We start from the raw sequence: 27216 nt of genomic DNA on the forward strand, positions 1-27216 counted from the left end.
GATGTGGAGGGCAGCTACTGAACCCAGTGCTTGTTATATGAAGAGAGATCTCTTCTTGCAGGAAGGCATGCCCCCCATTCTGGGGCAGTGTGACCCACGTGGGGATGCAGAACTCTCTTGGCTCTGTGGCACCTTGCTGTGGCAGGCCTCAGGTGGGCAGCTGGGATGGTCACAGCCAGGGGGCACCGACTTGTTGGAGGCGGTCACCTGAACAACAGCTTGTGGTTTGTGTTCCTTGTATTGAACACGGAAACCAGGTGAGAAAACCCTGTTTTGAATGGGACAACTTCAGTATGTCACCATCTCTTACCTATTTGTAATAAATTGTGTACAGGTATGCTGTAGATAAAAATATACAACAAAACCTGCATGATGCCTAAATTTGAAGCACTGGGCTCGTCCCAGGCATCACATCAATAGAACAAGGGTGCCTCCCTCCCCAGTACCATGCAGCACAGAAGAATTTGACTCCACGCTTTGCTTCCAGCTCCTCGTGCTTTGGCCTTACCTGAGGCTGCCCCAGAGCTGGGTGAGGGCAAGGCTGGGCCACATCCTCCAGTGCCTGGATTGTGCTGGGAAAGGCCATCCTGCTCCTTGCTTCCCTGCTGTGCCCTCCAGGCCTGAGGTCCCGCTGACCCACGCTGGGCAGTACAGGGCTCTGGGGCAGTCCCCTCCTTGCTGCAGCCTGTTGCTCTGAAAGGCCAGCTGATTAATGGGAAAACTGCTGTTATTTGATACACGGCGTTTTCTAACAAAGTCAAAAGTTGTGATGAAAGGTTTATATCTAAATGATTATAATGCTGCAGTAGTCAGTGCAGGCAGAAATTAATATATGGGGTGAAAATGTCAAAATAAAAGGTCAAGAAAATGAATTACAAAGAAAGTTGAACATTAGCTAAGAGGCAGTGTTTGCAGGCAGAAGCTCCCTCCAGTATAACAGAGGTTATGAAGGGGGCTTATGGAGACTGAATATTTTGCACACAATTAAAATTCTCTATCCGTTGAAGAGTCGTGCTCATAGTCAAACTAGGACAATTAATATAATGAAAAATTCATGTTCATAGCTTCTGGCTTTTGCCCACAGATACTTTATAAGCAGAAAGTGACCTTCCCCTTAGAGGTAATTCCAAGAGCTCAACGTGACATAGGTGGGGCAAGGGAAATCTGTTCAAAGAAAGCAGTTCTTAAAATAATAGCCACCAACTATTAACAAAGCTGAGAAATGCTTAATAATGTTCTTCACAAGAAGCCAAGATATCCCTCTGTGTAAGGAAGTCAGGCACAAAATGTGAAATCATGATTTAGTAGGGCTGGTAATGATGGAATCACCCTTTTTATTTCAGCAGAAAGCAATAATAATAAATTCTATAGGAGGATGCTACAAATAAAGCGTTGGAGGAAATGCACAGTGATCGATTTTTCAGAATTAAACTGTCTGGAATCAATGAGCTCTTTGAGCTCAGAGCTTCACCTACTCCGACTGTTGAAACTGGGAATTTATGTTGTCAGAAAGAATTGTGATAGCTGTAATTTGTTATGGTAGTGTCTTTTAACGCTACTCCACTTGCTTCCAGTATGAAATTGTTTTGTTTTTTTAAGGTTGCCCTGTAGATGGGCTGAGTAGTCTGAATTGCTGGCTTTCCTTTCAGCAAAGACTTGCTATTAAAGCTGTTGTCCTACTGTGCGGAGATTTCAAGGATTATCATTCATTTACTCAACGTATTGTCCCACATTACTTTTGCAAAGTAATGCAATTTAATGGTGGAATTATTGATCTTTTTTGCTTTTGTAAATGTGCTTTAAGAAGGCAGATTAAATGAACTTCAACAAAATTCAAGCTAAACGCTGAAGGGATTTCTGTTCTGGTGAATTTCTGTGGGAAGCGTGCTCCAAAGCTTGCATAGTTTGCACGAATTGATGGCATCTGATGGTGCACTGATTTCTTGGGATTCTGCACTAACAAAGTAATTATGTATGATACTCTGCTTTGAATTCTGAAAGTGACTCTCAGGTGCACAGAAACCTCTTGCATGTAGTATTCATTTTCGCCCGTCTTTATTGATGGCTGTACTTTCATTAATTTTTAATGTAGATGCGCCGTGTGCAATGCAGGAAGATGATGTCTTCTAGCTAGATGCTCTCAGTAGATCTGGCTACAGTGATTCTGTGTCCTGCCCGTGTAATGGAAGAGCTGCCCACAAACCACGGATGTCAGTGCTGAGTCCTGTTGGTGGTTTCACACCAGTTGCACATACAAGGTCCAAATCCAAAATGGATGTTCCCATGCATTTGGTGGCGTAATTCATTTATCTCACATAGAGCTTCCTGTTCTCTAGACTACTGAGAATGACAGTAACTGCCCTTTCAGTAGATGTATTGTTCTATAAAAAAGCATCTCCTGATTTTTTTTTTGTCTATTTTAAGGAGGCAAGCTTTGGCCAGGTGTTTAAGGCCCTTCTTCCCACTTTCCCATAATTTGTCCCCTTCTTCCCCCCAAAACACCCCCAACCCTCTGCCCCACATCGCTGTGCTCACCAACCAACACCACATGTCAGGATAATAGCAGATACTGTTACATGAGCGACCTCCTGAATTATTAAGCATCAGTTTTAATAAAAGAGTGTTTTTTCTTCCACAGCTGCTCCAGGAATAGGGTAACTATGGTGTGACCAGCTGGGCTGTTACTCGTCTGGCATTCCCTGGATTCGGTTGTAGGGAAGGAATTTTTGATGGCATAGTTTGATGGCATAGTGTGAGAAAATTCTCTTGTGAGAATGACTTTGCAGAGATGACACTGTGGCCTTCCATATGCATTGCTGTGGAATTGCTGCCAGATTTCATTGTGCTGTTACAAATATAGCACTTCTTTGTGTGCTGAGCTGTACAAAGTTGAGCTTGGATCACAAAATCAAGTAAAAATCAAGTTGATCTTCCTCTTGCTCACACTGAGGTGCTGAGGCACTGACCCAGGGTGCACAGAGAAGCAGTGGATGCCCCACAGTCAGGGCAACCTGATGTGGAGCAAGGTGTCCATGCCCGCAGCAGGGCTTGGTACCAGAGGAGCTTTCAGGTCCCATCCAGCCCAAGCCATTCCATAATTCTATGATATGTAGCAGTCTTGTACTCAGTGTTTAAATAACTATCTTGTTGCATCACTCCAAATACAACTCAGATCATTTTTCAGTAGCTATCCTGATCCTGGAGTAAAACTAGACCCCAGTGTTATGAGCAGAAATAGGTCAGCTACAAAATACAATGAGAAACAAAGGCAGGACTTAAAATATCTTTTTAAATGAAGGGATAAATGTAAACCCTAAATCTTCTTAAATTATTTTTTGACAGGATTAATAAACTGTGCCTTCCGTTGGCACACTCCCCTTGCCTGGATGTTGTGTGCTATGAAGCAGACTCCTGCTGCTGTTCTGCTCCAGTGTTGGCAATGTGACCATGAGCTGTGCTGGGTTGGAGCTGCTGGGTCTGCTGGGTGCTCCTGCCCCGTTCAGACTATAGGAGGTGCAGCATTGATTTCTAAAGGAGAGGATCAGTGTGAGAATTGAACACGCAGGGAGTTATGCTTCTTAAAGCTTTTTACGGAAACAGGAACTTCTGAATCTAAAAGTGCAACATAAAAATTATCAAATAATAATGCCTTTGGTATGAGTGTCTTAGTTATGAAAGCTAGACATGATTCCATGTACATGCTCCTGTTAGTTGAATCACGAGCCAAATCAGTGCTTGTGGGCATGCTCTTCTAGCAACTTAGATAATCCCATCATAACCATGTTCTGAACACAGCTTTGGATTCTGTTCAGGTGTTCATCAGCACAATGCATGAAGACCTTCCACTTCCACTCAGCAGCTGTAGGCAGTGCTCAGAACTCAGGATGTCAGTGTGGGGTGGCCACTCCTGATAACCTATTTCTGGTCATTTATTTTGTGTGCTATTTTTGTGCAGATACAAAAGTATTCTTGTCTTTTCCATTTTGCTTATCATTATTGCTGTTTAATGAAAGATGATCCAAGGGAATATACACAATGAGGAAATCTTGGAAACTTCTCCTCAGGGTGTTGTGGAGCGTGTGGATGGGAATGCGCAGTTTAATTAAGACTACCTGGCAGACATTCAGACAGGGGAGGTCATGCTGAAGTAATTTGCTGGAGTTGTTTGAGGATATAACTGCCACAAGAGATAAGGGCAAGTCAGTGAACGTGGTGTATTTAAATTCTGAAGGTTTCTGAATCCAGAAGGAGCATCCACACTGCGGTCTGGCAGGCAAAGTGCGGGGTCGGGGTGGGGGCAGCGTGCGGGAGCAGGTCTGCTGGGAGGCAGCGAGTGAATGGAAGTGAATGAAGTGGGTATTTTAAAGCAGAGCAGAGCCCCCTGGGGAAGGGCACTGGGCAATGCCACCCCACCTGGAGCACATGCAGGCAGCCTTCCTAAGGCTCTGCCTGCAGCTGGATGGAGATATGTACTGAGAATTGCCCGTACTGTGCTGGGCACCCTGGCTTGTGTCTGTGCTGTGTGCTGGTGGCTGTGCAGGGACATGCAAGGATTCCCCTGCACAGAGCAGCAGTCGCTCCAGGTCAGAGCTGTGGTTAACACAGATAGACTCAATGGGGACAGCCAGGAAAATCCTTTCCTACTGCTGAAGAATGGACGAACCAGGCAGAGATGTAGGTACAATGGTGCATATAAACAGGTGATCGTGTTACATATAGATAGATAGATAGAAGACTGAATCACACATAGGGGAATTGTGTAAGAACTATGCAGCAGGATTAAGTGTGATTTAATAGGAACGATGTATTTGATTGCTTTTAAACAAATTGTCAGACTAGCACTGGCTCCTTAGCCATGGCAGCACTCCATGCTAAGTCTGAGTGACAGGTTTGAGGGCTTTCAGCATTAAAACATTGGGAGAGAAGTGCCCTGGACACAGTTGGCACAATGATAAGAGACCTCCAACATCCCAAATCTCAGGACAGCAAAGTTAAGCACAGTGCTCCTCAGCTTTGAGTTTAAGCTTTTAAATTCCAAAGGTCTCTTCTGAATCTGAGTATGTCAAGCATACGGTGTTACTAGATGAAACTTTTCTCAGCCATGTCAGGCAGGAAAGGTTGAGTATAAATAACATGATTAGAAGTTGCATCAAACTACTGTCTGTAAAACAATGCATTGCTCTGAGATTGCCAATTAGAACTCCTATTCGTTTTGTGGTGGAAGAAAGACGTGCTCTGACAGCCTCCCTTTTTTGGATCAGGAAATAGAAAATCCTGGTTGTTTCTCACATTTCTGATTGACATTCTAAAGAGGCACATTCAGTGCGGAGATGTGCATGAGGCAGGGAGTTTTACCGGGCTTTAGTTCTGGCTAATAAAACCCATTTTCTGCACAGTTATTTAATTTGCATCTGTAATTGCTGCAGTTGTACATAAATTAGACATGCGATCGGAAGCTTAATTCAGCTTGTTTGCTCCTTATGCTGCGTCCATAATTATACATCTCTCTAGCTTCACGTTAGGAAGCAGGCATGTATGAAGTTAGAGAATGCAGCTGTCTCCAGGAGGAAATGGCTTGTTGCTTCCAGCTGCTTCCATTGCAGGAAGGCAGCCAGGCCTGGGAGCAGGGAAGCGGAGGATCCCAGCTGGGGTCTGAGCCCCTGTAGTGTTCATCTCTCCTGGGAGTGCTGAGAATGTGGAGCCTCAGTAAGCCATGGGCTGGTGTCACTGCGTGAGTGTTAGTCCAAGCAATGTTCTCCAGGAAGGAAGAGGCAGGCAAAAGTGCTGCACTGTGCTGGTGCCCTTTCTACAACATAGCCATGTTCTAGAGATAATGCCACATGAAATTGTTGTCTTTGGCCCTACCAGGTTTAACACAGCTCCTTCCTTTACAATTAACTGCCATTTCCCAGACTGCAGAGATTTCCTAGATGAAAGTTGCGTGCCTAACAGAGACAGCTGTTCTACCACCTCCCCACAGTGTTACCCAGAGCTGGCAAAAGATGCACTGCTTGTGCAGGAGAACATGAAACCTCTGGCAGTCGTTGGCCCAACCTCCTTCAGCTGAGTTTTTTTTCTTTGCCACTTGGTTCCTCTCCTCTCATCAGTCCACTTTGCCTCCCAAATACATTTTTCAGACCTCTACGCTTCTGTGCCATCAGCACCCCTTTTTTTCTCCTTCCTTGCAGATCTTGGCAATTGGAACTGGATGATCTTTAAGGTCCCTTCCCACCCAAGCCGTTCTGTGATCTTTGCTGGCATTTCTCTCCCTGGCCCAGGACCTGGAAGCACACTGAATGTCTCTTCCTGCAGCCCTTTGGATGTATCATCTTATTCTAATCATATCTGCCAAATGGAGCAGCTCTTCTCCCTAAGCTCATAATCACCCTGCTTCTACATCCCATGCACGCTTTGCCTTGAACTATTTCCCTGCCCCAAAGATCCAGCTGGAATTTGGCCATAGCTTGTCTTTGGGGATGAGTGTTGGTTTCCTGGAGCTTATTCTGAGTCACAAGGGGAAGGTGCAAACATGGCTCTGCTGAGTTAAGCCACCGGTGTCAGCAGGGCAGAATGCTGACCACTGCTCCTGGGTGCATCTTTGGTTTGGTTGGGAGAGCTCCAGGTGACATCTGGGCTGAGCTGAGTCCAGTCCTGTAGGTCTGGGAGATAAAGGGTGTGGAGCTGTGTGTACAGCAGGATGAGAACGTGCATTTGTGCCCTCTCTCTGCCTTGACTAACACAGTAGGTTTCTACATTCTCGTTCTCATTTCTACAATGAGCCTCAGTCTCAGTGGCTGAATTCAGGACATTTCTGCAAGGCCCCATGCTGTACTCTATAGGATGGTTTTTTTCCAGCCTTTTCACAAGGAAGTTCAATTAGTTGCCTTAGTTTCTCTGCTGTGGGACTTCAAATGGACCTGGAATTTGTGGCAGTTAGAAAAAATTGTGGCAGGTTCATGATTCAGACGTTTTGTTCCTCACTGACTTTCCTCTTACTTTAGTTGATCCAAAATCTCTTTTGTCTCCCAGAGCATCACTTGGGTTTCCAGGTAAGTTTTTCAACATAATTTTGGGGTAATTATCTGAAATGATCACCCCATGAACATGAAAAATCTAATTCTTATCAGAGATCTTTTTCTTCACTTGTTTCTCTGTTGGCATGAATTTGTCATAGGGGGGAGGGAGGTGCAAAGCGAGGATACTCTGAATTCATCTCAGTCTATGTTTTTGGGAAAAAAGAGGCAGTATTTATCTGAGTCTCAAGCACTGTCTTGGAACCCTCTTCTGAAATTCAGATCTTCCCTGAATTTACCCACATTACCCACATCTCCCTCTTAAGGTCCAGCCCTCCTTTGCACTCTGCCCTTTAGCTCTTCCTGTGAATCAACCCCTTTAATTCACATTATAAGCAAAGAATGAAAATGCAGACCAACTTCGCTACATTTGCAGCCTTACAAGCTAGAGCTGGCTTCTGCCATTTGAAGATTAACATCTAGGGTCTTGCATGCTTGCATGTCCTCCTCCTGCTGTAGCCTGAGCTGGTGGGGCCCTCCCATTGCTGAAGTATACATGTTTTGAAATGAAGCCTGAGTCTTTGCTCCACTGTATTTATTTATAAACTTATTACCTCTCAAAAGATCTGGTTTGAAAATCATTCCAAAGCAATCAAATCTTGGTTTTGGAGAGCCAGTTATTCAGGAAGACATTGGAGTTGCTCAGCTGCACTGTGGCATTTCAGAGTAAGGCAGCTTGGACCAAAACCAGAATGCAAGAAAGCTCTCTGAAAGCTCCAGAAATTTTAGAGAAGATTAGCTTGAAATAGATTGGGAAGAGTAAAAAAGTGATAAATTAAAATTCTCCTGCATTAAGAGAAATATGGAAAGGTCAGAAGTAAAACTTTGCACTGAAGGTGGCCCAGAGTTGAGATGGAGACACGTGGGAGGAGCAGGCAGTGAGATGCCAGCAGCACTTTGCTTCCTTTTGAAGCTCTGTGGGACAGTGGCAGCTGTTGATATCCTTTTTTTCTAATAAAAGTGAAACTAGTGAGGAGGTGATGGGTGTTGGTCAGCATCAGCTTCAACACATGCATGTCCAGCTCCTGCACTGCAGTCATGCAGAGTTCTGAAGTCTGCTGTAATTGTTTGGGACTTGCAGGGGCTTCAGGGGCACCACAGCCAAGCAGTCTTTATTGACTGTGCTACTTCAGTGTCTTTTTGTTGTTGCATAATTCAATGGAACTGTTGTTGGCCAAATAATGCTGTTTTGTCCAACTTCAAAAAGCATTACTTCTCAGCACTGTTTGTGGTTTCAGATCTGTGTGAGCAAATGCTATAGGTGGACTGAAGGAGACTATTTGTGACACTTGTTTTGCATTAGAGATATAGAGGAAAGTATGCTTAGGGTACAGTAATCTGTTGAAGAGACCTTGGTGCCCAAAATGTGCCTTTTTCAGCTACCCAAAGATGTTAGTTTGCCCTCCGTGCTTCCTTTAAGATATCTCTTTATCTCTTGAAAGTATATTCTTTTACTGCTTCAGTTTGTTCAGCTGTTCAGGTTTAGCTGCATGGGCTTTTCTTGTCTTTTGAAATAATGGGAAAATGTATGTTTCTTTCTTGAACAACTGAAGTTACCTTTTTTGCTGAGAGAGAACTGAGAACACATTCTGCTCCGACTTAGGGGGAAACACATCACTATTTCTGTTAACACCGCATGCATTAATAATTTATATTTCCAGTGTTTGTGTGATCAGTGTTTTATTTAAGCTTTTGGTGTTGTGGAAGTGTAAAGAAAATGGTTGTACTTGTAAATAGCTTTTCTTACCTGCTGGTGCCTGAAATTCCACATAATAAGCGATGGATTTAGGGCTGCTGATCTGTGGGAAGTTTTTGTTTGCTCCCTTTGATTTGATGTTCATTGTTGAATTGATAGCAGACTGTTTTAGCATCAAATAAACTAAGAGCAGCTTGGTTGGCAACTCCTTTAAGTAGGCAGAAGCAGATGATAGAGTTCTGCTAAGTATTAGTATTTGGAGCGTGTGGGTAAACCCCACAGATTGCTGCAGAAACACAGGATTTTGAACGACTCCGTTTTTACCAGTTTCAGGCGGAAGGTATTAATTACTGGGGCTTTTATTACTTGTGTCAGGAGCCCTCAGTTGGTAATCAAGAAGGTAACAGTTTTCTAAGGTGCTCTGAAATGTGTTTTTTTGTTGTTGTTTTTGTTGGCTTTGCTGTGCAAAAGTAACAGGTTAGGAGCTAAGCAGTTATTTGTGTTGTAGTTCAGCAGGCAGAACCAATCTGAAACTTGGTGTGTGATCATCCTTAACAGCTCGTACCAGTTCTCCAAGTGCTGTTGAGTTGTTTACCTTCTAAACATCAACGTGAATTAACAAAGATACACTTAAAGATAGTTCAAAGAATTTCTGTGACTTGAATATCTCCATTTGCTGTTGTTTCTGATAGCTTTCCAATACGTGTGACCCCTATTAAAACAGTTTGAACAGAAACAGCTGAAAAGAAATGCCTGCCAGCCCTGCCCCCACATTGATGCCTTCTGAAAATACAGAGTTCTTTCCTTTTAGCAGTTATTGTGTGTGTAAAAAGGCTCCCAACCCTTCTTGGACATTGTGCATTTGCTTTCCAAAGTCTGATTTCATTTTCTGCAGCATGAGTAAAATCATCATTAATGCTGAAGCAATTTTGTAACACTTTCCTAAGTGGATACAAATGCAATTTCTGACCATTCTAAGCCTTGCTTATGCTGGCAAAGATGGTACTGTCTTTAACATAGGAGATAAATTCCTTGCTACATAATTCTTGGTAGCCTTTTCTTTTGAGGTGCAGTGGATCTGATTTGTCCCTATTGGAGTAGTTCTGCAAAGCCTGCCAAGAGCATTACATTCTACCAGCTACATTTCCTTCGACAAGCAAATGTCCTCATTTTGATGGGCTGCAAGCCAATCTGAAGGACAAATCAGACTGCACTGAGTGCAACTGCTATCAAGAAAAGTTAAATATCCCGGTGAATATATGGAGGTCCTGAAATGAGGATCATTCCTTTAGGAGAGGGGTAAAATAGGTGGCGGAAGGGGACAAATGGGAACCCCCTTTAGGTCTGGTGCTTGTAATTGAGTTGGGTGATTTTTTATTGATAAAAGGTGTTGCATTTTCATTGAGCTTCATACAGAGTGAGAATGAATACCCCTAAAGCTGTCAATGGATTTCGTGGCAGTGAGTTTAAGACAAGCCATTCTCCTCCTCTCCCTTGAAATATCTTATATTTTTTAATGATTTCCTGAAGTGAGGCTTGAAACGAAGCACTTGGTTTTATATCAAATGAGTAAAAATGTGATTTCAGATCAACTGAAATGATTTGTTTCCTTTTCTTAAAATTTTCAGTATTCAAGGCCATTTACCTGTAAATGTATTAAAAATAACTCAGAACTGCCAGAAAATTAAACAACAGAATGTTGACCTGGCTCTAATCCCTCCCAAGCCCATAGATACTAATGCTAAATTTATCTCAAAAAGCAATGTTTGAGCCCTGCTCACGCACACCAGGGTGCTCCTTCTGCCTCCCTTCCTGCTGGAGCTCAGCTTGGGGAGCAGGACAGCAGTGAGCCCTGGTCCAACCCTGGAGCTGGTGGGAAGCAGCAGCAGGATGACTGTCTTTTCTTTTTACTTTCCTCTTTTGCAATGGTGTCATTCCAGCTTGTGCCTCTTGATTTGCTTTCTCCCCATGCATATGGCCATCTTCTTTCCGCCCTCACTTTTTCCCTTCTTCCTTCCCCACACCTGCCTCCATTCCCAAAACATCTTGCAGGGAAGGGCTGCATTTGAAAGTCAGCTGTTGTCTTTGGGCCCCATCTCACACCCACACGCTGCAATAGGAAGAGGCAATGTTTAGCAGATTGCCTTTGGTAGGACCTGACAGATGCAGAGCTCTCTGTGCGAATGACAAAAGAAGCCTTTGCCCTTGATTTTGAAACGCCTTGGGAATGAAGCTCTTGTGCCTTCGCTAGAGCAGAGACCGATTCTGTCTCCCTGGGCTTTTTACTGTCATTTTTAAGCTTAAGAAATGCCTGCTTCCTCCGAGAAAGTTTTGTCTTTCTTACAGTCTTTAATCAATTGCAGCTGGTTTTGTTATTACAGAAAGCCCCAGCAGATTTAGCAACAAGAGTATTTTCAAAACATACATAAAATTATAACTCCTCCTCGCCCTGATTCGAGTCCTGCCAGTGTCAGTGGCCAAGGCACCATACATCCCAGTGCCATTGCTCAGACTGCACAAGTGATGTTTTCTTCTCATTCAATCAGCATTTTTCTTTCTTGACTGGCTCGTGGTTCCTGGTGTAATATTCTCAGAAATAGAAGAAGCTGGTAGAACTCACAGGCAGTTCAAATTGCACATGTTTTTCACCCTTGAATTTGGAAGACTTTGTTCTTCGGCTTTTCCGCACAAGGTGAACACAGCAGACCGTTTGCTTTGTCTAATTAAAAGATCATTATGATTATGTAGAAGAACAGGGGCCTGTTTGCATTGTGGTTTGTGTGATTCATTATTTGCACTGATGAGATTTGTGCTGTGTTTGTTATACTTGACATTGAAAACATTTGGTTGGATCACTTACGCCTTTGTGAGACTTCATGCTTCACTCAAGAGCTGCCTTTTGAAAGGGTGGTGGAGTCCTACTTGGACACATTACCAAATGTTGGTGGTTAAGGCCAAGAGTTCTGGAAAGATGCCTATTGGCTTCAGGTGTTATTTTTCAGTAGTATTCCCAGTAATGTTTGTTTATTATATATATTTATTCATTTTTCCCCCTGTTCTCGCCCCACCTCCCTCACCCATCCTGGGTAGGAATTTGACTTTTAACCTGCTTTTTTAGTGTTTGTTTGTTAAACTGTATATAAAACTTAATTTCCCCTCCTTGCAGAACAGTTGGCTTATGGAAAGACGGCTGCCATCTCCTCTAACCTGTTGTTATTCAAGTCCTTCACTGTGCTTTGGCATTTCTTTCTGTTAAAAATGCAAGTGGGATTGTTAGATGTGTCACCTGCAAAGCCAGAGGTCAGCGAGGCAGCTCATTTAATGTGCTGATTTGCTGTAATTTAGTTATGCTTGGAATAAGGATTATACATTGAGTATCTTGGTGGCAGGTTGGACTTCCAGTAGCCCATAAATGCTTTGTTAGTGTTTGGGAGGATGTAAGGAGCCCTTAGCAGCGCAGCTTGTACCGTGGAAGCCCTTCTCATCTATCTGAATTTTGTGTTCTGACTAATTATGCATTAGCTGCAAATGAGATTGAGAACTCTCAGCCCCCCTTGTTAACACAGTGGGGTTTGTTTAGAGCAAAGCCTGCTGTGTGTGTCTGCATGCACTGGGATGCTCTGGAGGGCTGGGGCCGTGTTCCTGGGGTAGGTGTGGGCTGTGCAAACCAGTGGGACGTGGGAAGTCAGTCTCACCATGTGCTCTGTCAGGCAGGCTCTGCAGTGCTGGCCAGTTTGCAATGACTTGCCAAAATTCCTCCAAGGTAAGCATTTTCCACGTGCAACCAAGTCAGTGAAACTTAAAGGTTGGCCCATCAATTAATTTTCTACAGAGTTGCTTTTTTTGCCCTTTTTGAGCTTAATTTTAACCACCAAGTTATAAACATTTTGCTTATTCATTGCTCGGTGCTGCATTGTGAAACCTGTACTTGCTGTAGTCGGGCTGACAGCTGAAAATGTTCTGAAGGATGAGTTTTACTGCTGGAAAAACTTTATGTTCAGTTCTCAAAATGCTCCACTTCAACAAGGTCACGCTGTTTTGTTTGCCTGGTTGATCTGCAGTTCTTTTCATTTCACCTTCTTGACTATTATGTTGTAATATGAAAGTTGAAATTATAACACAAGATGTTGCACCATTTTGCAAGGGAAATATTTTAGGCCACGATATTAAATTACACTGCTTTCACTTAATCTTTTAGCAGAGCAATTATCTCTCCTCTTTGTGTTACTCATTGTGTGACTGTGGCCCTGATGAGATCAATTTATTTTCAACTTTTCTTTTTAGCGTTGCAATACCTTTTCTCTTTGTTGTGACATGCCAAAAAAGTCTCCCTGGCAACAACTCGTTGTGATTATTCTTAGCATCTCTCGTCTGGCCGTTTGCCACCACGTCCACCTGGCCATTGTCACTGTGCTAATTGGTTCATCCTTCGCAAAAGACTTTTTCTTCCCCGGTTTTAAAAGTTCTCCTACGTTTTGCCACTTCGGTAGGTTTCAACTTCGTTATTCTTTGTAACTCTGATTCAGGCAGACTCTTGAGCGTGTCCCACATTTAAGTTTCTGTGCTGCTGTATGGGTGACCAGGAGGAATAGAGAACGGTGCCTGCCTTTGTGCAGTATGCTGCACAACCCTGCTAACATGCCTTCATTTTGCAAATATGAGCTGGTTGTCCTAACCCCGGAGATACTCAGAAGCATTTGGTGAAGGCCCACATATGCCATATTTCAAATACTTGGAACTTGGACTGATTTCCCATGCAGGGAGCAGTTACTGCAGGCGGACTTTGGCTGCTGTACCCACTGCCCTCCTGGCAGCTGGGACCTGCTTGGAGCCCAGCGGGGAAGTTCCCACTGAGGGTGGAGCAAACTCTGTGCTAAAATGTGGTTCAACCAGAAATGGCATTGCTGTAAATGAGGAGGCAAGGAGCTCCTAATGAGATCATATGGTTAGCAGGGCATGCAGCCTAAAACTTTCCATCTGAATTACTGTTCTTTGTGGATAAAGGCAGTACTGGGACTCATAACCTCTGTGAGGATGCCTGGTCTTCATACTACTCGTGTGGTCTTGGTTTACGTTTATGTAAAAAAGTGGAAGAGAAGGAATCTGAATATGCACCCAAATTGCTCTGCTGTGATTACTGCTTGGGTAAGGATGTACCAGGTCACAGCCACAGTGTTAGCCTGTGATTCAAGGAATCCCATAAATCCTCTGATAATTGAGTTACAAACTAAAGTTGTGTTGAGGCAATGTTCTCTTGGGACTTCTAAACAGGACCGGCTTTGTGCCTTGTGCCCAGCATGCAGTGCTCGATTCACTTCTTGTTTAGACCACTTTCAATTTGCTTTCACCTCACAGGAGCTCTCATCCATTTTAATTCACCTTGTTGGATTTACCCTGGGCTTGTATGAATGACATATAGCAGAAAGGTCCAAATACAGACAGTAGTATGAAAAAGGAATTTATAAATTATGGAAGGCAAATGTAGCTGAGCAGGATGGCAAGGGAGGGAAGAAAGACAAATAGAGGACGTTTGGAAAATAAAGCAAAAGAGAAGATGAGCAGAGCTGTATAAATAGAGGAAATTAAAAAAAAAAGTCAGAGAAGCTATTGATTAACAGATGAACAAGACACATCACAAATGCATACAGTGGCAAGGAATAGCAAAAATGCATGCTGAGAAACTTAAAAATGGGAGAAAAATCGCAAGGAATAAAAAGTAAGATTTGTTGACTGTTCTTTGTTGCCTCTGACCTTTGTGGTTCAATTTAGCATGGAAGACAAATGAGGATTTTGGTGGAATACTTGAAGGGGCTAAGGGGGGCTAGCTGGGGAGTGAGCTGATCGTGGGGGACAGGCATGACAGAAGCCTACAGCGTGAGGGTGGCAGGGAGCGTTGCATGGAGATGACTTGTGATTTAATGTGCTATTCCCCAAAGAGCAATTCTTTGTTGAGCTGTCAAGGGGTTTGGTACTTTTCCAGAGGTGCAGATGTATTTGAGCAGTAGGAAGCTGAGAGCCAGAGCAAAGCCCATCCTGTCTGCTTGTGATTCCCTGCCATGGAGCCTGCTTTGCTTGCACTCACAGTACCAGGTGATGATGCATTGGGACAGGCTGCCCAGGGAGGTGGTGGAGTTGCTGTCCCTGGAGGTGTTCAAGAAATGTGGAGATGTGGCACTGGCGGATGTCCCCAGTGGGCAGTATTGGTGGTAGCAGGATAGTTGGATTACTGATCCTAGAGGTCTTTTCCTGCCTTAATGATTCTGCGATTGTAGGTGATGGATGGCCTCCTGCCCACAAGGTGAGGGCAAGTCCCAGGCTTGGCATCGTGTTGTCATCAGCTGTGAGTGGTGTGAAGCCCAGGGTGGCCTCGTGGCTCCACCTACCCCACAGCAGAGTGGTCTCCAGCTGGGCTTCAGGCTGAATCATTGTGGTTAAAGCAAAAGGAAAAAAAAAAAGAAGAGATGATTTGCAGCAACACATATGAAGGAATGGGAAGCTGGAAGTCCATTCAGTAGCGTGTCTGGGGAGTGGAGCTCAGCAGCACATCAGTATGTCAACATCAAGCAGAGGATGTGGCACTCAGCATTCGGCTCAGGTGTCTGCCTGCTCTGCAGTGACAGATGAAGTGTCCGCAGAGCAAACAAGCTGCACTGAATACAGCGGCTGGCCTGCCTGCGTGCTGTACGGTCGTATTTAAAGAGAAATTCCAGTGGGCTGCCCTGCTGACAAACCGCAGATGATGGCTGGGAACAAGTCATGCAGTTCAGTCACCCGACTGCCTGCCCTGGTCCCTGTACTGGGCTTTTCAGAAAGTCCCCCTCCCCCTGCCAGAAAGAGAAGGTAGAAAATGAGAAAGTGCTTTATCAGGACAATATCGCTGCTGTGAAACTGGGGAACCCTAAAGCTGATACTGTTTTTAAAGTGCATCAGCTTCATAAATGACTTGTAAGAACTGTAGGTACAGCTGTATTTCCCTGAGCTTTTTTGAAAGTCGTCGTGAAAAAAACAAAGCAAGATTGCAAGCCAGCAACTGTACTTTTGGTAGATGTCCTAAAGGGAGTGACAGGAACGAAGGAGAGGCGGTTTCATGGCGGCAGCATGCTCATGTTTCAGTAACTCACAGCATCTGTTACAGTTTGACTGCTGCGGTGGGTAAGGCAGAATCTGAAGATGTCATCTAATTAGGTTTCTGTAAAGCACATGATATCAAAGATTAACGAGCAAGCAAACGTTTCCCCAAAATGACTGGTTTTGGAAATTTCCGATGGAAAATTCTTTTATGGGACAAGCATGGTAACTTGGGGGCTTCCACCATTAAGGCTGTGGTGCTGTGGCTGGTAGAGGTAGTAGTCCTGCAAGGGCCAAAGTGATGTTGGTGTCAGTGGGGATTTTGCCTGTCTCAGAGCATGAAGCTACGTGCAGCTGGGTGCTCAGATACAGCAAGTCCACTCAGAGCCCAAGTATCAAGGAATAAATAGCAGACTGAAAACCGGAGCAGTTTAGAGAAAAGCTGGGGGTACTGCACATTGCTTAGGAAAAGGGAACACCATACAGAAGGATCTTGTATGATATGGAATGCTGTAAGCAGTTTGCATGAAAGTGTGGTTTTGCAGTGTAAAGACCTTTTCCCTTTAGGTTTTGATGTGCTCTCTGTATATTAATGAACTGGCACAGCTGGAGATGTTGTCTGATTCTTGACTCAGCAAACAGCTAGGGCATGGGATAAGCTAGGATTTCTTGCCTGCATTCACTGCAAGCAAAAGTGGAGGACGCCCAAAAAACAACTGTGTACAGAGCCATGCTGGGCTGTGCTCATGCCTTCCCCTCAGCAGGTTCTGCTGCCCATCTCCCAGCTGCCTTCTGCCCCTTGCAGCATCGCAGGGGAGGCTCTGTCACATGCAGGAGCATGGCCCAGGCTGCAGGGCTCCCATTCTATGCTTAGTCCAGAAGCACAGTTTTCCTTCTGTCAACAGCTTTTATAGTGAACTGGAAGGTCTGTAGTGTTAGGAGAAAAAGTCACTGGATGATCAATAATTTTTTGTTGGCTTAAAAAATATATATATAATTTTTTTGAGGGATTTGTGGGTGAACTGTTAGAGCAGTGCTGTCCTTTGGTTTAGTCTGGACAATTAGCACAAGGGAAAAATACAACCCTGTCTCTCAGCATTTGATTTTCAGAAATGTGAATTTTTCCTGGTGGGAACACAGAGAGTTTCAACAGAGACCATTGTTAGCCCTGCAAATGCCAAGTGTCTGCTCTTGGGAGATGGAGAACAAAGTTGGCACCAATAATTAGCAGCCAAAGCTCTGATTTGGCAGAAGTTGCTGAAAATGAACAAATGATGGAGAAGTCTTGGGATGACAGTAAAATACAATGCAGTTGAGATGACTCTCGGAGTGTTACTGCACAAAGCACGGGGGGAAGGTAATGTGGAAAATACGATTGCTCTTCTCATGAGCCAGAAGGATGGCCAGCACTGCAGCGGGATGAGATGAGATGAGGGGCAGGGAGGGAGCAGGCAGCCTGCACTGAGGATGGTAAGTGCAGGATGCCAGGATCACGCTGTGCCTCTGGCGCAGTGGGGATGAAGGCACCGCACTGCTGGTTTGCAGTATCACCTCTGATAGCTCCAGCCTTGCTGCTTATTGCTGTGCTTTTTTTTTTTGTGAGTAATGAGAGAGGACACGACCGGCAGCCCCTGCCAGCTCAGTCTTACTTTTCTAGAAAGCTTGTAGCAGTTACTGTCAAATTGTACATATAATCTGTAAGGCAAATCAGCGTATGTGATTGCCTCATGATCCTATAGAGAATCTCCCGAGCCCGCTGTGATAGCTCAGTAATTACTTCTGGGCACCAGTGAGGATTAACACTGAGGCTTTCCCAGTGGAGCAAAACTGGAGATAGGGCTGGTGCTGGCTGCCAGTGGATTTTGAGCCCTGACTGAGCCCAGGAGGAGATCACAGCTCCATGGGGATGGAGGAGCACCGCATGGGGCCTTCTCTGTTTATCTGAGGCTGTGGCCTCATGTCATCGAAGTTCCATGGAGAAATGGTAAAAGGCTGTCCAGATATTCCTGTAGTGAGCCTGGTAATCCACTCATCCCAAGCAGCCAATTTTTATGTAAAAATGTCAGTAAGTGAAGATGGAGATTCCACATTCTTTAGTAACATTTCCAAGAGTTGTTTCGTATTTCACCTTTGAAGGTGATGACTTTAGCCTCCTCCCTGTGTTTCCTATTATGCTGCTGTGAACTGAGAGCTGGAAGCCTTTAATCAACCCTCAGTGCTCCCTCTGCCTGTCCAAGTCTTCGGTCTGACATTTTCTGAAATCAGGAGGTTCTTAGGGGGGACTCCTAGGGTTCTTGAAATACAAATGATAATAACGATATTAACACTAATCATTGTTATCCTGTAGGGTGAAATGTCAATAGTCCATATTTTCATGATAATTTTTAGGGCCTACATGTCACATGAAGTGCATCCCGTCCTGCCAAAATACAAGATTTTTGTATCACAGGCTCTGTTTGAAACGGCTCGTAATAACATTGGCTGCTATTGTGCCTGAAGGAGTGGTCTTTGACATGCAATAATGCAAAGTGACATGACAAATTAGAAATGAAAAATGAAAAGCTGTTAATTAATCTCAAATGTAGCTAAAAATGAATTCATCTCGTATCTAAAGTGCGTTCCTGTCATGGTTCTATGACAGTTCCTGATTTGTAATGATAAAGGGGATCCATGTCACTACTGCTAAATGATGTGAGTGTATTGAGGAAAGGAGATAATGCATTGAGGGGGGGTGTTGGGTTGTTACACGCTCCATATACATAGGCTTTGTTGGTAACAGCATTTGCCTGGAAGTATGACTGTGGGCAGTGAGATCAGATTCAAAACGCGGTGTTGGCCTTTACCTGCGGTTCTGAAATCAAGGATGCCCTTGGTAGCAGAAGATCCCGCCATGGTGCATTTCTTACATGTGGCACTGAGTGACACGTAAACCACTGTAGGGATGGGTTGGACTGCAAGATCTTAGTGGTCTTTTCTAACCTTAATTATTCCATGAATCTAAGTACTTTCAAGCAACAATTATTTTACAGCAGATAGCTCCGTTCTTCTTGTTGAGGCCTTGGTGTATCCATCCCTTTGGTCTTGTAATTATAACACAGTACTGCTTTGTAGAAAGTATTGTTTTTATGTTGCGAAGTAATCTTTCAGGTCAGATTTCTCTCTCATTTAGGTCACCTTTAACTGACATTGAAGGAAAGTTATGCTGTTACATAACATACAGAACGTAACAAAAGCTGCTGCTTCAAATTTACCCCACCTCACCTGAGACCTGAGCCTGAACCTCTGTCAGTTGCTAATTGTTTGTTTGTCTGATTGCAGCGCCTAACCTGACTAATCTGGATGGTCTCAGTGCACTGAGCCTTATTGAAGATCGGGTGCACAGACTGAGGCAGCGCCGCCGGAGGCACGCGACGGATGATGATTACAACATCGAAGTCCTTCTGGGGGTTGATGACTCAGTTGTTCAGTTCCATGGGAAGGAACACGTTCAGAAGTACCTGCTGACCCTGATGAACATTGTGAGTACAGCCCTGCCAGCTGCACGGTGAGATGGCAGTGAGGGGTGGGTGGATGGATGTTGGTTTTGCCGTTTAATACATCATAGATTTTTCTCATAGCAGGAGGTGAAATAATTCTAGGAGCAAAATCCAGGCCGCTTGTAGAAAAGGCAAAAGGGAGAAGGAACAAAAGAAAAAGGGGCCAAGGAAGGAACTGACAGTGGGACCATTAAAACACTCAAAGTCCTGCTTATGTGCTTTGATGGATGGGAGCACAGGGTCAGGGCCTCAGGTCCTCAGAAGTCATTACGTATTAGATGTATATTCCCTTAACTTCAGCTCCCTGCTGAATAACATGGTTTGGAGAACTGTCTTCAAATAGGCTGTATTAGAAACTTCGATTGGCTTATACATTTTTAAAACTGCTCTGTTAAACTCTTTGATTCCTCCAGAATCACTTACAGTCCCAGGCCACCCGCCTACTCCTTGTTCACGCTGCAGTGAAATGCTATGCAGTCAATCACTGAACTTTCTTAGATTGATTTAGTATTTAGTCTGTAGCTGACACCTTTAGGTTTCCTTCATTAAATATTTAATCTTTCGAACCATGGTGCAGCAGACTATATAATGTGGTAGTGAGGAACGCAGAAGCTAGAGAACGTTTGGAGGAGCTGTCTTTTCTTTCTAAATATCAGAGCAGTAGACATTTCCACAAACACCTCCAGCACACCAGCAGTGTGGGGTAAGAATCAAATTTTGAAAAACAATCTCCATTATAGTCAAAATAAGTAGTATTCTTTTGGCACAAAATTGGCATTGAGTGATGGTCCCCTTCATAGACGCTCATTCTGGGAGGAGTTCCTTCTCGTGCTCACCTGGAACAGAAGTCTGTTTTCAATAGAAACTATCAGCAAATATGTGTTCTCTGTGAAATGTTGTTGCATTAAAATTGTAGGTCTGCTCTGGTTTTGACAGATAGACTGTGATTGCTGAAGCTCACAGTAGAATCAAGAGGATGGAGTGTCTGTAGGTGACTTCAAGGCATTCCAGACTCCAGCAGATATATGCACACACTCTGTCCTATTAGCTACTTTTGTCTGGGGTGCTTTTATCCTAAGAAATATTTTTTAATTATGAAGCTTGTTTTCTCATTACTTTATTGCATTCTTTTAACAATGTGTGGAATGTCAGTGTTTTTCATTTTAAATGAGAGGTAGAATACAGCGTAAGGAAATCCCTTGTGCGATGTAAATTCAATTGCGCTGCTTTTTTATAGCAATATTGTAAATAGTTAAAAATCTGTACTGACATTAGAGTTATTGGGTACTTGGTGTATGCTCTCATGGCTGTGAATACGTGCGTTTTAACAGAAATGACATAGTGAATTTCATCTGTTTGTGTGGTTTGTTTCCTCTGAGGCTTAAAACAAAGTCTACAATGAAACAGATGGTTTTATGTATCTCTAAATTAACAAGCCAAAGAGGCCAAACCAGGAATGTGGCAAATGGGCTGAAATAGATTAAGCAGGACTCTACTTATCATGTCACTTAAAACTATTTTTAAGAATTAAAATACACAGTAATGGTAAAGGAGCCATAAATGTTCCAGCTCTGGAATACGCTTGTTCCTAATTTTAGCAAACCATCCAACACACAAATTGTAAGAAATAACAGCTCTTAAACATGTTGTCTCTGCAAGTGGTTTAGAAAGTGCAGCCTGTGGAACCATATCCCGGGGCTGTAACAGCTCCTGGCACGGGCAGCAGCTGTTCTGTTGGTTGGTGTGAGGCAGAAACGCGTCCTCTGGGGATGGAGGATGTGTCCCTTCCTTTGTGTCCGGGCTGTGAGGAGCCGTGCAAGGAGGCGCTGGGAAGTCTTTGGCAGCCACAATGTTGTCCTGGTCTTTCCTTCACTAACACTCAGCCAGTTTCTGTAGTCTGCATTTTAGATGAGGGATGGGGTGATGGGGACCAGTCCTCTGTCTCTTTCTCTCCAAGACTTGCTCCGCAATGGAGAGGCAGACACCAGCTGGTATGGAATGTGTGTTTACAGTCTGGGCCTGGTGAGATACATAGGCCAAGGGGAGCTGAAAGAGAAGAGAGATGGCTGCAAAAAAAAATCTGCTGGAAGATCCCACTGGAACCATCACACTGTGTGTATCCTGCTGGTTTTACAGGCGCAATCAATTAGCTTTGTACTTTAACAAGGCATTAAGCATAAAATCAATTAGCTTCATACAGTAAGAAGGCATTAAGGGTAGAATCAAGTGTGCATAGAAAGTAAATAAACTGAAATAATAATGGAAGTCTTTACTGGAGATAAAAGGCTGATTGAGAGGGTTGAGTTTCTCTGGTTCCAAACAATGAAATAAATTCCAGGTGAGGTCTCCCTCGTGCCCAGACTCCTGGAGGTGTAATCGCTTTCCCAGAAGCAGCGCCCAGCTCGCAGCATGGCTGCTCTCCCTGCTTTGCCTGGTTTTGCTGTGCATGATGCTGTGAGCAGTTGTCCTTAATTAACTTTTCCCAGGGATCTTGGGTGGAGCCCTACCACCAACCCAATCAAAACAATATATTTTTTTCAAGCCCAGTGCGATGACTTATTCAGTCAATCTGTTTTGTGCTGCTTAACTGATGTGTTACGGTCCACACCTAAAAGCCATAAAATGAGAATAAAACAGAGACTGTGTCCTGGCTATCTTGAATAGCAGTGCTAATATTTATCCTAATGTTTGGAAATTGAAATCACAGCCCCCAGCGAATAGTGAGAGACACACCAGAGGGTTTTCAATGCTTTGGGCTGCAGCCACACATCCCTGTCTGTCTGCCACCAGTGTCACTGCTGTGAGCCAGGCCTCCTGTCACCCATCTTTACTCCCCCACCATTCCTCATACAGAAACTTGGGTTTCTCTTGACATCCCTTTCTCTCTGCTCTGCACCATGGGGACATTCATTCCACCTTTGGAAAGAAATGCCATTGTTTTCACTTCAGAGACGCTCAGCTGCCTCTCACTTGCACCATTTTCTTCTGGTCATCCTGGTGTGTTTCTTCTTTGGAAGGATAGCAGCTTGCACAGGCCTCTGTATTTCCAAGTATAAGCCCACCCACTGCACAAATTATCTTTGTATTTTTAGCATGCAGGACCATTGCAAGAGATGAGAGAGATTTGGGAGCTATCTTGCAGCCCTGTTGTTTACTCAAGAACAGGGAAGGTAATTTAATTTCTGCAAGAAAGCAGCAAAGGAATCAGAGATTTTATCTGCTCCTACAAGTGTATGGGAAATATTAAAACCCACTTGACCAGAAGTGGCATTGGAGAACTATCTTGTTCATCAGGAAACAAAAGGATTTCACTGCAGGATGCTGTGGGAGGAGGAGCAGGGCCCTGAGCTGCAGTGGGTATTGGTGCTAGCCAGCCTGGGGCTAAAATTCTCAGATTATTTCATAACCCTCTTAAAATAGTTCTCAGTATTAAGCAGGCATTCTGCTGCCTGCTGCGGAAAAGGAGCAGAGCTGGAGCTGACCATTCACATGGCTGGGCTGGGATAGAGGTCAGCCCACCAGAACCCTGTGTTAAGAGTCACATCCAGGATGAAAATGTGGGTAACAAGACTTCCTAAGAGGCAGAGTTGGAATATATTCATTTACAATATTTCTGCTTTTTGAAACAGCAAAGTCTCATGAAAGATGCTCACTTCCAGATAGTATGGAACTTATTGGCTCCATCTGTCTTCAAGTCTTAAACTTTCATGCCCCGTTTTGCATTGTATTTTTTCCCCAGTAAAGCCCCTGCCTTAACATTTTCTTCCTTATTTTGTCTTTCTTCCTCTATTCCCATAGCAGTATTTTTGAGCATTATTTCAAGTACCTCATTTTTTAATGCTGGCAATTGTCATCTTTTTGTATATTCTGGAAAAATTTGCCTAAAAGCTGCTCATACTTTGACTTCTGGAGTATTTTGGGGGATGAGAAAATAATCTTTAAATTTGCTTTTTGTTTCTTTGCTGTGAAAGATGTGACAGTGCAACATTTAGTGGCTAGCTTATGTAGCATCCATGTGATGGATACGTGGTCAAAATGTTTATGATACTGAAAGGCAGCTCCACAAAGCTGAAGTTTCTGCCATCATTTCAATGAGAGGTAGGCTCTAAATAGGATTAATGCCTCACTTGTGGCAAGATTTATCTGAATATTTTATTATTTATATGCCCTTGAAATCAGTGAGAGTCAGTTTTAAAACCTAGCCCATAGGGTTACATCTGTTCTAAACTTCAAGTGAACATTCCGCTCTGGAACATACAGATTTAACAAATTTTCATTTGAATAACTGAAATCAATGGGAGCTCTGCAGCTGGGGGCATTGGAAAGCCCAGAAGTCTTTCACCTGTGTCTTTCAGCACTACACATCTCTTTGAAATTATGGCCCTGAGGCGCTCCTGGGAATGTTTTCCATCCTCTTTAATAGGGTGTCCATGATACTATGATGATATGTGAGATTTCTGCTCTCGTGTCTTTGGCTGATGAGGGATGAAGATTTCCAGGTACAGAACAGCAAGTCCCTAATGAGAGGAGAGGGCAGAAGTGCTGCTGGTTTCTAACTGGCAGTTGGATGAAACCTGAAAGCGTGTCTAATTCAAGCTGCTAAAAAGAAAGTGATGATTGAATGCTTTGAAATAATGGTGCAATCTGTATTCAGGATCATGCTTTTTAAACTAGAAAGCATTTCTTAGACAGGAAGGGTATCTAATTAAAATAGACTTCACTGGATTTGTAAAAACTAAGCAACTTATAAGCACCAATACTCATTATTTCAAATCAGTTTACTTCAATGTGTAAACTTCAAATCTGAACTGACTGTAAGAAATTCCCCTAATGACAAATAGAGGTCCAGATCTATTCATCTGCAGGACTTCAGCTGTCAATAGCTGAATGGCAGCTCGGTTGAAAATTTAAATGTGTGAGAGTTAACTGCTTTTAGACTGTTCATTGCAAACCAGTAGCTGCGACTTGCAAGGAAGGAAGTTTCTGATGAAGCCTCAGAAGATGATTTTTATTCATTATCTTGATTGCTGCCGTACGGTGGGAGTTGTGCCTGGGAGCGGGCACTGGGAGGCCATGTAGAAAGCAGTCCTTCTGAACCCCTACAGAATCTATTCATTTCCATAGGGGGTTATTTCTATTGCCAATTAGGTGAGCATTTCTCATCATAATTAACTGGACTATCCCTTGCTGTTTTGATGTTCTGTGCTATGTCTAGCACTCAGATTTTGGTGATATTCTGGCAGTAGAGGATAATTACTGTTCAAAGACAGATTTTCCTTTAGTGCAAGTACCAACATGAGCTTTAGCCATAAAGGTTGCAGCCGAGGACTTTGAGATGCGGCAGTGTGGTTTGTGTGATGGAGCATGGATAATTAGGATCAGCTTGCAAATGTTGGGTGCTTTCCTTAACCAAACTATTTAAATAATTCACTGCACTGATTGCGTTGACGCCATACCCGTGTGCCTCGTAGTAAAATAGTACATTAATCTGCTTAATTATTTTATGGTACTAGATGTGATTTTATTAGAATGATCTTGAGACAGCAACTCAAATACTGAGTCTTTTGGCATAAATGTAATTTACAGCATTTGGAGAAACTTCCCAGAGCAGTGGTTTGTGGGCAAAAAATGAGGAGTTCCAAGAGCTTAAGGGAGGAACTGAGAAAAATAAATTTGTTGTACAGTCAGAAAACAGAGTCTATGACCTTTCTAAAACCAGTCTTACAGTCAAAGATGAGATAGAGGCCCACAACACAAAGCTACCTTGAGTCTTGCCAACACATCTGCTCTGGGGAATGTTTTTCATTTTGATTAGAGGCAGCAAACTTGGTCTTGGTACCATCTCCTCACTCTCACACCAGTGAAGGTAAATCAGGACTCGGACACAGATTCAGATACAGAACAACAGATGCTTATCTCTGGTTCGTAGTGCACATTGCCAGGCACTCCTCAAACTCCCATTTGCCTCTGTTTTTGAGCTGAATTGTATTTTTCCAAATCTGAGGTCACAGTTTGACCTTTAGGTTGTATTTGTGTTGTGCACTTTCACTGTTCCTTTTTCCCTGTGATACTCAACGATTTTCAGGAGGAAAAAAAAGTTCCTCTCTGAGGAAGTGAGGAAATGCCTGAAAAGGGAAACTGAGAGCCCCGTATTTTGCCTGCTGGCTTTCTATGTGACCATAGTTTATCCACCAGAGGAGCTGGTGTAATGTTATTCCTGTGGGATTAAGATGAAGCTTTGGGAATGTTAAAAATGTTACTTTGGGAACTTCAAAAACACAAAGGAGGTGATGAAAACCAAAGAGGATAGTGGTGTTTGAAATGAGAACACATAAAAATAAAGCGGGAGGAGAGTGCTTTTGGGAGGGGTCAGATTACAAACATTTGTGCTCAGTATCCACCATGACATTTCTGGTTCCTCGCCTGTAATTCAAACCAGCCATCCCTTACAGAGACAGACAATCGCTGGATGCCCACCAGGCACTGAGGCTTTGCTGCAGATAATTAAGATCTGATGAATGAGCTGCAACTCGGGCTGGGCTCGAGCGATGGCTTGCCAGGAGCTGTGCTGTCCCACACGCATGGTCCTGCTCTGCCCCACGGCACGTAGCCATGGGATATCTCTGCAACTGTGCTCACACAAGGATGTAAGGGCCGTCCAATGGCCATCTGATTGGGTTGGGTGAGCAAGTGTACAGTGACTGGAAAGCTGGATGAGTGAGCTGCATCTCGTATGGTGCCCTCTGCAAATGGCCAGATGTGGCTCTGTTGGCTGACGTAGCTGGGCCGTATCCCTCAGAGACTGATGGCAGCGGGAGGCTGAAGCTATCTGATGGCTGTTGGTGCTGTGTGCTTGTGAGCCCGAGGCCGCAGTGCTCACCCGAGCGAGTGATGTTGCATGGGGCCACAGCGACGTGCCTGGGGACCAGCTCATCTGAGATGGTTCATGGTTCAGTGGGACCGAGATCCCTGATAAACTCTGCAGAGAGGAGAACTCCCTCAAACCGCATGAATGAGTTTGCTGATGACTTGCCAAAATATGCAGATCGTGGTTCTCTTACTGCACATCTATTTAATTAGAGACTTGGGGAGCCTCTGGATTTCCCCTACAAATCCTACCAGCTGCAGGTAACCTGCGCTGCATCAGGACCAGCAGAGCTACAGCTGTTTGGTACTATTTGCATTAGAACAATTTTAAAATTCCCTTATAGTTTTGGGTCCCATTTTGTTGAATAATAAAAGCTTGCAGAGCTTCTTTAATGAAGCCTTGTGCATCTCACAAAAGTTCAGCTTTACTTGCGTTGTTGGGTTTTGTGTTTTTTCATGTTTTTTCTGTTTCAGTGTTTTTGAAACAGAAGAAGTTTTTTACAGAAGAAAGTTTTTTACTTACTCTGTTGGCTTCAAACTTGCTTAGGGCAGAAGACATAAAATGAGCAGAGAGGGACAGAAGGAAAAATAATAAATCGAGTGCTTGTTTTCTTAAGCAGCACCAATCTGTGCCAACCTGGTTTCTAAACAGAAGCAGAAATAGAAATGCATATTTTGCTTTGATTGAGATATCCCACCAAAATAAACCATGATACAAAATTAACTTCAAAATAGCTTGTGAACTACAATGGTTTTGTGAAAGTCTCTTTACAGTGTTTCACTGTGCTTTGAATTCTTTCAGCTTTACCCAACATTCTGCATCGCCCTCTGTAAATGCTGAATCACTGTGGACATCTAACGGGATTTAGTGCAAAAGTCTTCTGTGCTTCTGTCCAGGGGCTGTCGTTTTGTGATGAGCTTTGTGCATTCTCCTTTCCCTATGCAGCAGCACAGTTTTAGCCTGTGACCCTTATTG

General features: G+C 43.7%; 1 protein-coding gene across 1 annotated transcript in view; it reads left to right on the plus strand.

The window, feature by feature from the left end:
• ADAMTS2 (ADAM metallopeptidase with thrombospondin type 1 motif 2) overlaps positions 1 to 27216 on the plus strand; it is a 168119-nt gene that overhangs the window by 93856 nt on the left and 47047 nt on the right. Inside the window, exon 4 of the mRNA XM_048960190.1 lies at positions 19156 to 19355. Coding sequence (XP_048816147.1) covers positions 19156 to 19355 — 200 coding nt within the window. The remainder of the gene's footprint in view (positions 1 to 19155; positions 19356 to 27216) is intronic.

This window comes from Lagopus muta, chromosome 14, assembly GCF_023343835.1.
Source record: "Lagopus muta isolate bLagMut1 chromosome 14, bLagMut1 primary, whole genome shotgun sequence".
In the NCBI taxonomy this organism is placed as follows: Eukaryota; Metazoa; Chordata; class Aves; order Galliformes; family Phasianidae; genus Lagopus; species Lagopus muta.